This window comes from Epinephelus lanceolatus, chromosome 16, assembly GCF_041903045.1.
Source record: "Epinephelus lanceolatus isolate andai-2023 chromosome 16, ASM4190304v1, whole genome shotgun sequence".
Taxonomy (NCBI): Eukaryota; Metazoa; Chordata; class Actinopteri; order Perciformes; family Serranidae; genus Epinephelus; species Epinephelus lanceolatus.
Genome location: NC_135749.1, coordinates 37,307,501 through 37,321,142, shown reverse-complemented (window position 1 = coordinate 37,321,142; position 13,642 = coordinate 37,307,501). Strand labels below are relative to the sequence as shown.

At 42.4% G+C, this 13,642-nt stretch overlaps 1 protein-coding gene across 2 annotated transcripts in view; it reads left to right on the top strand.

Annotated features, from left to right (window-relative positions):
- The window catches only part of tmem65 (transmembrane protein 65), an 84,000-nt gene that overhangs the window by 48,089 nt on the left and 22,269 nt on the right, over positions 1-13,642 (top strand). For both annotated transcript variants that reach the window (XM_033637505.2, XM_078176061.1), the window contains exons 2-4: positions 9,883-9,927; positions 10,614-10,681; positions 10,875-10,929. In XM_033637505.2, coding sequence (XP_033493396.1) covers positions 9,883-9,927; positions 10,614-10,681; positions 10,875-10,929 — 168 coding nt within the window. The remainder of the gene's footprint in view (positions 1-9,882; positions 9,928-10,613; positions 10,682-10,874; positions 10,930-13,642) is intronic.

Sequence of the window (13,642 nt, the reverse complement as noted above, 5' to 3'; positions counted from 1 at the left end):
AACTTTTGCGGTCAAGGAAAATGAGATTAAAAAATAATTGATCCTACTAGCCTGGTTCTGTCTTCTCCAGGTATATCTTCTCAAATTTGGATTCCTGAAACGGCAAATATCAACTAAGTGTAAGGTATCCTTAAGGTTGCAAATTTTTGTATGTGCATGTGCGTGATAGTAACAGAATTTCCTTTTCGGTCGGCAGTATTAAAATCTCCCAACGTAATGATTTTTCCATCAGTGTCTAACAATTGAGTCCCTATTTCATCAAAAAAAATGTGGTTCATCTGTGTTTGGCACATAAATATTAATTAAACAAACTTTTTCTTCTTGTATTATCAAGTTTAGGATTATCCACCTTCCCCTTAAATCTGTATGAACTGAGCATAATTTGAAATCAAAATGTTCATGACACCCCTTGAATTACGTTGATCATGAGAAAAATAGATCGGACCATCCCACTCTGGTGTTATTTATCGACCAGAACCTACCGCACGTAATATCAAACATATAGACTACAGAAACATAAAGCACATAACAGATAACAGAAACCCCATCTACCCTCCCACAATCCATAGTCCTTTACTTAACAGAAGAAGAAACAAAAGAAAGAAAAAAGAAAAAAAAGAAGGAAAAACCCATCCAAAGACCCAAATTAACATTTATAATGGCTCCTATGTAACAATTAAAGAAAAAAATAAGAAAGAAAAGGCTAAGGAAATTAGTCCAGATTTAAGGTTATTATTATGAAGGGCACTTGAATGCATCCCTTTAAGGCACGCCTCATAGACAGTCTTTGCTAGGTGAGCAGTGTACACGGAAACTTTCTCAACCAATCAGAGGCGCTCATAGTCGTAGGTTGAGTGATGTTATTAATTTATTCATTCATTCACCGTCTCTTGCAATCTTCTGTGATTTTCAAGTTATAAAGTATCACCCTGGTATAGCTAACTGTTCACATACTACTTGTCGGCTATGAGACGGACTTTGTTTCCTTTTTGTCTGAGAGCGTTCATGATCGGGATGATCTTTCGCCGTTTTTCCATAACTTCTGCTGGATATTGATTGCTCAGATAGAATTGTGTACCCTTCAGTCTCTTGCTAAGGCCAAGGACTTGATCTTTACATTTAGAGCTTCAGAGCTGGTCTTGGTTTACCACTGATGTGCTCTTTTCGGGACCCAAGCCTATGAACACACTCCAGTTGGATTTTCATAACATCCTCCTCTTGAACTTTGAGATGCTTCTGCAGACTTCCTCATAATGACCTCCAGTGTTTCGTAAGTTTCCGTCTCTTTTTCTTCTATCCCCATGAACAGGAGATTATCCCGCGTGCCTCTACATTGGAGATCTAGTAGGGTCACCTTGAGTTTTGTGTTATCATTTGTCAAGCTTCTAGTCACTGATTGTAAGTGTGCAACCTCCTTCTGCAGAGCTTTATTTTCCTTTTTTAGCTCTTCAATTAGACCATTGTTGTACTCCACGGAGTGTTTCAAATCCAACACATCTGCTTTCAGTTCTTTCAGAATGTCCAGTTTTTTTAGTTGAGTAGAGATAGTGTGCAGCATCTCCCGATCTTCAGTGGTAAGTGCCATTGCATTTTCATCTGAGTCACTTGATTCCAGCTGTGCGCGGATCCGTTTAGAGTCCGGTTCTTTTCTACTTTGCAGAGGATATTTTCCGAAAATAGCAGTCGGTACATAGTAACGTGCGCAGCGATCGGAGCGTCCGCATGTTCCCACCAAACAAAACACTTATTTCCTTTGATTTTGTTAGCTTACCTTGCCTTATCTGGAGTCTGTGATTTAAAATATTAAAGGAGACCAGAAGGTCTCAGGACACAGTTAAATACTGGAGCATAATATTGACTGATTTACTGAGTTTTTGGACGAGTTGTAGGGACAGCCTCAGCTCGTGTCTGCCGCTCCGGCCATCATGCGATGAGTGTATTTTACTGTTTTCTGATGTTTTATAGACCCAACAATTGATCGGTTAACTGTGAATTAATTGATAATGAAAATAATTGTTAGTTGCAGCTCGAGTCTTTTTGAGTATCCACATTGAGAGACAATCAGCTGGTGTTTGAACGTCCTTGTTCTGCTTTAGAAAGAAGAATTTCTGGTTGGTAAAATAATGAAAGAGCAGCAGATATTTCTGGCCTCGTTCTGAAGCAGCCCTCAACTCCTATATCCTGAAATAGACCCTGACCTTTATACAGCGACTCGTCGGTCAGGGAGGTGTGAAACTTTACCGTGCTGCTACCAGCTTGTTTTGAAAAATGAGTCTGAAAGCAGCTGCACATGCACGCACACACGACCGCACACACACACACACACACACACACACACACACACGCCAGCTATTTATTTCCATGCTCGTCTCTCTGTTTGCAGAAAAGTTGGTGAAACTTCTGTTTGAGACGAGCACATCAATGCCCAGACACATGGGGAGGTCAGAAAGTGATCGACTCTGCAGATTAATCTTTCGCTATAATTGAGCTGCTCCTGCAATTGGTCTCTCCATGCCCCAGAATATACTCTGCTCCAGTGACCTACTTCTCTGGAGTCGGCTCGGTGTCTCCCCAGGGTGCTCAACTCCAGTCCCCAGCTTCTCCTCTTCTCTCGCTCCAGTTGAAGGCAGACAGTAGACCAGAGCAGGATCTCTGAATGTGATGCAGACAAATTAAGTCCTGTCACTTAATTTACACACAGCTGCACCTGGTATTTTGCTCTGTATATGTCTGTTTTATTTCTTTATTTTTTAAATTGATCTGCTGTTTCTCTTTTTTTTTTCTTGTGAGCAGCAAAAACAAACATAACATTAACATATCAGCTTAAAGGTGACTATATGTTAATGTTATGTTTACATATAGTCACTTTTAAGCTGATATGGCGAACCTGTCAGCAAATCGCTGCCTAGAGAGTCTTTAGGTCTTTTTACACAGAACTTCTGTGAAAAAGATCCTTCATTATGCCACCTTTGCTCTATTTACAGAACAAAACAGCATCAGCATAATGGTGCCCCAGTGTGTAACTTTAGACAGCATGTTGGTGTTCCAGAAGCAAAAGAGGTGTGATGTGTTGCACACCAGCATCAGAATTTAGTGTGGCATGAAACATACACGTCGGCAGCACTTTATAAACAATAACAATGGCAATGGCGGCTGATCTTGTCCTCTGCTCGGAGGGTAAGGAGCTCCTTTGCCTCCAGTCTTGGCCAGGACTCCCTGGAAGAAGAGTTCCTGTAACTCAATGGTACCCTTCCTGGTTAAATAAAAAAATAGAAACATTGTCTTCCCAATTTTCAGACATTTTAAGCTGCTGTTCTTCTTCTGTGAGTAATCTACTAACTGCTATCAGCCGCTATTAAAATCTCCCAGCGGGGGGTCGCACTCATAACACATCATTAAAACATCACAGCCGCCCTGTCCTGTCGGTTCACACTACACACAGACGTCAAGTCGGCTCTCTAAGTACCTCCGCTGCCAGCTTAAAGGCGAGACATCTTTGTCCCCTCATTCCATGATCATGCCTTTTATACAGAACAGCGAGGTGGAATAACGGCGTGGCATTCTTGCCTTGAACAGGCAGGTTGTGCCCACCTGATGAATTCATAATTCTCTCTTTTTTAGCTCTGTTTTTGGTCTCCACCAACTCCTGAGGGAAATATCTGTCCTCTTAGCTGCTAAATGCTCCACCATGTTCACTTGCTAGTTGCTGACTGTGTATGTCTGCTGTTTGCTGTTGAGTAGGTGGAGTACAGTGGGGTTTTAGAGCTTTGTCCTCTGAAAACAATGCTACGAGAGTGGTGAGAGTGAACCAGAACAGTTAAGTTGCATGTCGGACGGATAAAAAAATTAGCTGAAACTTACTATAAGCGGGAGCTTTGAACAGGCCCGACAGGGGCGGAAATCCCGGGGGGGACAGGGGGGACATGACTCCCCCTTCAATAAAGCTGTACCCCCCTAGAATAATTTGAGACACAATTAATAATTTTTGAACAATGCAGTAGTATTTATTAAAAGCACAATGTAAGCGGTGCTCATTATAAAAGCACAATAATGTGCTATTTAAATCTTAAAAGATTTAGTCCCCCCCCTCCCATTCCTAGAAGTGGTATATCCCACACTCTTTCCAACGGGCGGGACTAGCAGCCGTTAGTACTCGGCAGCAGTGTGGCTGGACCCCGCTGCCCACATCGCACATCGCCGGGATGTACACTCGCAGATACAGTTTAACTTACACAAGTTACAACACATCCCATTTACTGTTACAACAAGCCCCAGGCCCAGGCTGATAATATAAACTGTCTGCAACATTTGTCCTGCATTGTTCAAAATCCAGAGTTTAGTGATAGTCAGAGAGGACAGGAGAGAAAGAAGAGGGAGAGGACAGGACAAGAGCAGTCAGTGACGGAGCGGCTCGTAGTTAATATCTGTAGGCTCTCCACCTGTCAGTGAGACAAACATGACAGACGTGCAGTTTAACTGACGAGGAGCGGTCATTACGCGCGATTATTACGCACGGTTTTGAGGTGCGCAGCGGCAGATCTCACAGCACACTGTTTAAACCAGTTCACCAGTTTAATTGCAGGAAATGTTTATCTCACTGCCGGTAAAAAAAAAACGAAAAAAACAAACAAAACAGTTTGCTGCTGCAGCCAGCCAGAGAGAAGGATCCATTCCACACACCTGAGCCAGATGAAAAAGAGGGAGAGAAGGGGAGAGAGATCGAGTTTCGGTCTTTGATGAATGAAGCCTTATTGTTTTGCTGCTATTAAACAATGAGAGACATGTTTTCTCCGTTTACTTAATAGCATAAATATTCACACTACTGCGCACGGGGAGACAGAGACCTGCTCAGCTCCAGACACACTCAGCACCTTGGACAGCAAGGCGCACCTGACTGTTGTTGTTGTGTACATGTTAATTTGATTTCAATCATTTTGTTTTAAATCTGGACATGTGCAGGTGGACTCAGCCAGTGCTAAGAAAGGTCCTATGCCTGCCTGTTGGAGAGATAGAGAAAAGTAGTCTGAGCGGGCGGAAGTTCGCTGCAGAGATCAGCCTCTCATTGGGCGGAACGAGCCACCCGCTGAAGTCCCGCCCTACCACCTCCGGTTGTGTAGCAGTTTTCAACACGTCCTTTACTAACTTTTGCGGTGTTTGATCTTGCGGGGATGTAGCCATTTTTCTGCTATGGTTCGCGTCCTGTAGGTGATATTTTTGTGGGTGTGTTACACCAAAACCTGTTTCCCCCCGGCAATATTTTTGCAAGCGCACCGTTGCTGTGGCACTGCCCAGAACAACTGTGATTGGTTGAAAGAAGTACAAGCAGCCGGGGTGTTTTTTCCTCCAATCTCAAAGTGAGAGTTGGCCCAGCCAGACCTTTCTTTTCTTGAGAAAGGTCTGGTGAGCAAGACTAAGAGAAAAGATTAAAGTGTCAAATTGCGGTAAAAGATGCTGTATAAAAGACAGGCTACAACTTTTTTTTCCTTGTCCCCCCCCGGAATTATTCTCTAAAATTTTACTGTTTATTGTCCCCCCCCAACTATGAAATGGGATTTTCGCCCCTGAGGCCCGACATTACTTGAACCTAAATAGTTTCTGTGTAAGCCCACATGAGCCTGAAGTACTGCAGCAGCTTTGGGCCCGAGCCTGATTTAAAAACCTGACTTTTCACGTTTTAACATTAAAACATTTATTACAAGCTAAGTGCTGGTGTGTTTTCTCACGCCACTTCTTAATTTTCTTTTCCCTTTGTTATTTCAAGAGTCTGTTTTCATCTCTAGGTGTCAGGTATGACATTCAGAGCGGGCTGTGCCCGTCCATGCAGCGCCATCCACGGCAGTGTGGTGCACAGTTGATGATCGCCGCCCTCTGCTGCATGTTTTGTGCATCTCTCCCACTGCTGTGAAAGCAGAGCAAACACTGCCAACAACAACTGACACCTTGTAACCCTTCTCTTTATATCTCTTGTTTTCCCTCCAGTCCAATTCAGCTCTGGCTCATGTGTGTATGAGAGCTGCCAGCGTCATGTGTCTGCTGTGCATTGCTCTGGAGTTTGTGTACTGTATGTGCACAATTGACCCCCCTAATTCTAATGTTTTTTAAATTTTTAGTCTGATTCTCAAGCTCAACAGTTACATTCGTTATAATGGGTTAATGCAACACAGCTCATTCATTATTCACGACATTACACAGACTATAAGGTCAACACTAAAAAAAAAAAAAAAAACCCTGAAAATTGGCAGAAACCTGAGGGATTTTGGACAGCCTGGACCTGGGGGATTGGGTTGGGCCCTGTACAGTGCCCTAATAGAAACACGTGAGCCCCCCCCCCCCCGCAGCTAACCCGAGTGAGTGGCCTTTTTACAATACAGTCTAAAATGAGAAAAATTATGATTAACAAAACATATCTTTGGGTGCTTTGACACATGCCATGTTTGGTTCGGTTCAGCTCAGGGCTTGATGCTAACTTTTTTCCCAAGGAGCACATGTTCTCCTAAGTTGAAAAAGTAAGAAGCGCACAAAGAACTTTAGGGGCACAATTTAAATTGATCAAATAATGTGTTTTCCGTAATAAACGTGATGCAAATAGACATTTACAAGCAAAATTATTTAATGAATTTGTATACAAAATGTACAGAAAGGTAAAATCATTAAGTTTTGAAAAAGTAGGCCTATTGTAATTTAATTTTGTCTTTAATGTTATATATATATATATATCTTATATATATTATCTTTGCAATATGATTATCTTATATAATGTTATTACTATCCTAAAACATTCTCCAGGTCCTATGAAACTCTGCAGGACTTAAACCTCTTTCACACAGAGCTTTCGCGGTGCCCACCGCGGGGTAGGGCGCAGAGGACAGGATTTGGGGGAATACAGGCTCGTTCAGGAGCTACAGCTCCATGGTGACCGCTTCCGGGTCTACTTCAGGCTCTTCTCTGCTATTGGATGCGCGGCGCCGAGGTGTCGTCACAGCGCGTTGCGGTGAAATTAAAAAAATTTCAATTCGAGCGCAGGCTGGCGGCGCACAGGCTGGGGACGCGCAGGCTGGTGGCGCACAGATGCCGCGACATGCTCAGCTCGGCGGCAGAGCGGTGCGCTCTTGCGCCGCGGTAGCACATACACAATGAATGGGTTCGTTGGCGGAGGTCTGTGCTTTGCGCACTCTGTGTGAAAAGGGCTTTATTTCCACCCTGCCCAGCAGGGGTACCGTGGCGCACGGTCCCTAAAGGCCTCTACATATGATCAGCTGAAAAACCGCTTTGCGCTGGCTGTCCCATTGTTTGTCTATAAAGAGGGCAGCAACGCCTGACAAAGCGGCACCACTACCCTTGGTGTCGCTCACTGCTCTGATTTTCTGCCGGAGCGCTGCGCTCAGAGTTGAAATTATTTGAACTACGGGGAGAACGGAGCAGGCTTCCCCAGAGATCCACCTAGTCCATCTCCTCCACACCTTGACTCATTTCCACGCTGCCGACAGTGGGACTTATATTCATTGTGCCGACAGTGGCTTGGAAAACCGCCCATAACCGTGTCACACGGGGAAGAGGGAGGGTGGCTGGAGTTCCTCCAACATTTGCGGTTAGATTATCATATTTTTTTATTGACAAAAATATAAGCTGCTTCGGCTGATGTTTTTATGCGCACATGTGCCCCTAAATATTTTTTACAGTTCACACACACCTATTTTCAGTCGCAAATGCGAGTGAAACGCTCGCACTGTTGAGCCCTGCAGCTGAACTCAAGTTTGTTTGTCCCCTAAGTGTGGTTTGTTTGGGCAGGTGTGAACACAGCAATCACACTCAGGTGCACACCAAAACAACCAGATTGAGACCTTCCTGAAGAGGCGGTCTCGGTCCAGTTGCAACATACTCTGGTGCGTTTTGTTTGTGGTGAGAACGTGTTCCTGGATCTTTCTCGCATGGAAATTCTGACCAATCAAGAGTAGCTTTCTCACGCAGGCATTTTATCTGGTCTACTTTTAACTGTTGCCGAGAGAACATGAACCAACTTTGTAACAAAATTAGTCCCTGATTTTGACCTAAGCAAGACAACGTTAGATCTGAAAGAACCCTTACATATACAGAGTTCATAAACAAGACTAAAAAGAAAGAAGACGAAAAAAGACTTTTGATTAGCTGAGAGTTTTTTATTCCTCTGAGTCATTTTGGTCAAAATTCAGCAAACACTGAGAAGCAGTGCCCTGTTTGTTTTGATGTCGGTCACTTGTGTTGCACTTCTTGTTTTTGACTAGTTTTGCGCTGTATGTTTCGATGTCACACACAAAAGAATCACTAAATTAAATAAAATTAGTACCCTGAAGGGGTAGTAGTCAGGACAGACAGCGGTTGTTCTCGTGGGTCGGCAGAAGTTGTCTGCTGTACTGGTACTGGTGTCCGTGTATGAACAAACTCAGCAAACTCTCTCTTGAACGCGCAGAATAAGAAGAAAAAGAAGAAAACATGGGGCGTCTGTAGTTTAGTGGATAGTGCCAGCGCCCCTTGTATAGAGGTGATGCCTAGCTGCAGCGGTCGCGAGTTCGACTCTGGCTTGCAGCCCTTTGCTGTATGTCGTTCCCCCACTCTCTCTGTCTCCCAATTTCACACTGTCCTGTACATTAAAGGCAAAAAGCCCCCAAAAATAATCTTTAAAAAAAAAAAGAAAAAGAAGAAGAAAACATTGTGGTATCGGGACAGAGCGGGGCTGCTGCGTGTGCATGTGGTACCATCTTCATCATTTTGCTTGATGGATTTTTTTCAAATTTGGCACAAACATCCACATGTACTTGGCAATGAACTGATTCGATTATTGCGATCAAAGGTCAAGGTCCATGTGTCCTTATCTGTCTTATTCTTGTCAACGTGATATCTCAAGAACACCTTAAGGGATTTTGTTTTGTTCTTTTTTAAATTTGGCTCAAACGTCCACTGGACTAAAGAATAAACTGATTAGAATTTGTTTTCAAAGGTCAAGGTCAGTGTGACCTCACAAAACATGTTTTTGGCCATAACTCAAGAATACTTACGCAAATTATGACAAACCTCACCAAAATGTCTAACCGGATAAAATAATGACATGATGACATTTTATATCCAAAAGGTCAAAGGTCAGCTTCACTGTGACATCATGCTGTTCTGCAAAAACACTTTACCGGTCATTATTCAGCATCATAATTCAGGAACAGAAGGGGAGACATTTGGTCAGATACTGAATTAGAGACACTAATCTTGGGTATCGACCTTGAAACCGTGCTGATTGTATAGATCGTTTGTGCTGCCGGAGGGAAGATGTGTGTGAAGCATCCATGTTTCATCAGAATGGATGTAGGGGCATACAACCATGAGGCGGTAATTCTAGTTTTTTGCAAGAAATGTATTCATGTCTCGTATAACTTATTAAGTTATATTTGACTGACAAATGAGATGTCTTCGGTGGTTGAGACTTTTAAGTTCTAACTATGATGAAATCTGAAAAGATGATCTTTAAACCGTCTTCTGGCATTTAAAAACAATACTGACTGGCGTTATGGGGGCGCCGTGATGAAAGGTCAAAATGTTGAACTGGAGCAACACATCTGGCCTGATTTTAAAGAAACATAATAGGATGATGCATTTTGGCACTTTGGTGTGGAAAATTTTAATGTGGCAGTCATTTGCTACCATTACACAACGCTGTGCGTGTTTTTGTGTGTGGGACGAGCTGTGAGAAGTTACTGTAGAGCATCGACTCACAGTGTAAATGGTTGAGCATGAGAGGCGATGATGAGTTTGGGGCGAGCAGACTGTGTCTTCATGTTACTGCAGGCGCTTTAAGTCAGAAAACTTCAGCTGTTAATGAGCGAATGTCTCATGTGTTTTCATGTTTTCTCCTTTCAGAGAAGCTGGAGCCGTTGCCACCGACAGCAGCCCAGATCAGATATGGTGAGAGATTAAATCTGATACACACACACCAACACACACACCCTCTGTATTTTGTAAAGGAATTACAGCCTTTCACTGATGGGACATTCTCCCATCAGTATTTCTATGATCTTTTTTTTTTTTTTTTTAAATAAACACTTTGAGTCGTTGATCTCTTTTGTGTTTATGGTGGAAATCAAAGCTGACTTTAATTAGCTTTGTTGATGTTTCCTGTCTCTCCTCCCATCAGATAACAGTTTGTTCTGTAAAGTCTGAACTTCAGAGAGAACCATGGGTCAATACCTGACCTCATAATCAGACTCCACATCACTTTTCTCTTTAGCAGAGCTCACAGGGAATGAGTCATTTTCAAAAGGTTATTTATCCACAGTGAGAAACTATGGAGGTCACCAGGGCTCATAAATAAAGTAGAAAAATAATATTGGCTTGAAAATCTGTGTGCCTGTATCTACAGATTGGTTAACTTGAGCATGGACTGCATTTTTTCTTCACCTAATGTTTGTGAATTAAACATATAACTCAGCATATGTGGGATTTAAAAAGAACACATTTAAAGGAAATAAACTGTGGAGTATTAATGTATTCATTTATCAGCCATATATTCACTGAGGGTTAAGTGCAGGAATTAAATGTCAGATTATGTGTTAATCCTGCCTGTGATGTTTATTCACTTTCTCTGTTTGCAGTTTTGTTTCACAACGCCATCCCCTTTATTGGATTTGGTTTCCTTGATAACGCCATCATGATCGCAGCAGTAAGTTGAGATATTTACACAGTGATGAAGGCTGATTTTACTGGAATTATTCGCCTGAAAGTAAAACAGAGACTTTGTGAAATGAAATGTGTAAGCCTTCATCAGAGATTCACATTGTCTTCTGTCTGGTTGTTCTTGTAATAACACCAAGTGTGGATGAATATCTCACCTCAGTCTCTCTCCTGTCCTCCAGGGAACACAGATTGAACTTTCTATCGGAGTCACCTTGGGGATCTCCACCATGGCTGGTAAGAGCATATTAGAAACAGACCAGGAAGTCTGCAGTCGAGTCACAGTGAAATCTTAATTGACTTTATTATTTTGTTGGCTAATTCTCCAGTCCATCTATAAGTTGTTGATTAGTTAAACAATAAAGAGTTTAGCATCAGCAGTTTGATTAGATACTGATTTAACTTATTTCAAAAGTTATAATTCCAAAAACTGGTTATTCCAGATCTTTTTAAATATGATGAGTTCCTTCTTTTCTTAATTTTATACCATTGTGAACTGAACAAGAATATATATGTGCAACACTGTGACAACGTTTTAGGCAGGTGTGAAAAAATGCTGTAAAGTAAGAATGCTTTCAAAAATACAAAATGTAATTGTTAATATTTATCAATTTACAAAATGCAAAGTGAGCAAACAGAAGAAAAATCTATATCAAATCAATATTTGGTGTGACCACCCTTTGCCTTCAAAACAGCATCAGTTCTTCTAGGTACACTTGCACATAACTTTTGAAGGAACTCGGCAGGTAGGTTGTTCTAAACATCTTTGAGAACTAACCACTGATCTTCTGTGGATGTAGGCTGCCTCAGATCCTTCTGTCTCTTCATGTTATCCCAGACTGATGTTGAGATCAGGGCTCTTAGGGGGCCATACCATCACTTCCAGGACTTCTTGTTCTTCTTTACGCTGAAGATAATTCCCTAATGGCATTGGCTATATTTTCGGGGTCATTGTCCTGCTGCAGAATACATTTGGGGCCAATCAGACACATCCCTAATGGTATTGCATGATGGTTAAGTATATGCTTGTATTTCTCAGCCACACCAACTGCCCAACTCCATTTGCAGAAATGCAGGCCCAAACTTGCAAGGAACCTCTACCGTGCTTCGCTATTGCCTGCAGACACTCATTATTGTACCGCTCTCCAGCCCTTCAGTAAACAAACTGCCTTCTGCTACAGCCAAATTTTGACTCATCAGTCCAGAGCACCTGCTGCCATTTTTCTGCACCCCAGTTCCTACGTTTTTGTGCAAAGTTGAGTCGCTTGGTCCCGCTTCCACATCAGAGGTATGGCTTTTTGGCCGCAATTCTTCCGTGAAGACCACTTCTGCCCAGAAGTAGCATAATGTGTCTTTCTTCTGCTGCACTAAGTTTCCTTGGCTGACCACTGCGTCTCCAATCCTGAAGATTGCCTGTGTCTTTGTGCTTCTTCAAAAGAGCTTGAACAGCACATCTTGAAACTCCAGTCTGCTTTGAAATCTTTGCCTGGGAGAGACCTTGCTGATGCAGCGTAACTACCTTGTGTCTTGTTGTTGTGCTCAGTCCTGTCATGGTGTCTTCCACAAACTCACGTTGGTAGCAGAGTTTGGCTGTTCCCCACCCAGTTTTAAGCCTCCTACACAGCGGTTTCAGTTAATGACTGTGTTTCAACCCACATATGAAATTGATGATCATTAGCACCTGTTTGGTATAATTGATTAAACATACACCTAACTATGATCCTACAAAATCCCTGACTTTGTGCAAGTGTACCAAGAAGAATTTATGCTATTTTGAAGGCAAAGGGTGGTCACACCAAATACTTATTTGATGAAGATTTTTCTTCTGTTTGCTCACTTTGCATTTTTTGAATCGATACAAATAAAAAATTAAATTTTATATTTATGAAAGCATTCTTATTTTACAGCATTTCTTCACACCTGTAAAACTTTTGCACAGTACTATATATACATATTACAGCTGGGACACAAGCCTGTATCCTGATTTGAAACTGTCACAATACTTTGTGCCAGTTCAATGTTTCATGATTTTTCAGTATTGCGATTTGATATTAAAAATGAATTGAGATTTTTTCGTAACCACATATCCTGTTAGGAGTCGCGGGGGCTGGAGCCTATCCCAGCTGACATTGAGCGAGAGGCGGGGTACAATTTGGACAAGTTGCCGGACAAGTTGCCAGACTATCACAGGACTGACATCCTTTCACGCTCACATTCACACCTTCGGACAATTTAGAGTCACCAATTAATCTGCATGTCTTTGGACTGTGGGAGGAAGCTGGAGTACCTGGAGAAAACCCAGGCTGACACAGGGAGAACATGCAACTCCACACAGAGGGTCTCCCTCACCATAGGTTTCAAATCCCCCACCCTGGGTTTGAACCAGGAACCCCCTTGCTGTGAGGTGACAATGATAACCACTGCACCACAGTGCCACCATAAAATGTACATGTACAATAGAATAAATTGAAAATACTTTTTTAAATAAACCCTTACTGCTACATTTATTTTCACATACATTGATTCATTTGTGGCGGCTGCAACAGTATCAGCATGGACCGCCAATTATTGATTTTCAAATTTCTTCTATCAGTATTTGAAATGGGTAAAATCCTTTTTAATTGCACAGCTGCAGTTCTCTCTCTCTCTCTCTCTAGCTGTTTATCAGACCACAAATGAGACTAGAATTACCTGCTAGCAGCCCAAGGTCCCACAACCTCACTCCCCGGCACTAGGACATTACTTCTGTGGGATGAAAGCGGGCAGATGCTCTGGAGATGGAGCCCCAGTAGCAGCTGGAGCAACACAAATTCTGCCAGCATGGGGGGTCACAGAGGGCTGGTGGTCTTATCTTTGTAACAGCAGCAACAGAACGTTTGCCCAGCAGGCGGGGTGTTGGGGCGGTCTGGGCAGATCAAAATATACATTTTCTCAAATCCTTACTCTGTGG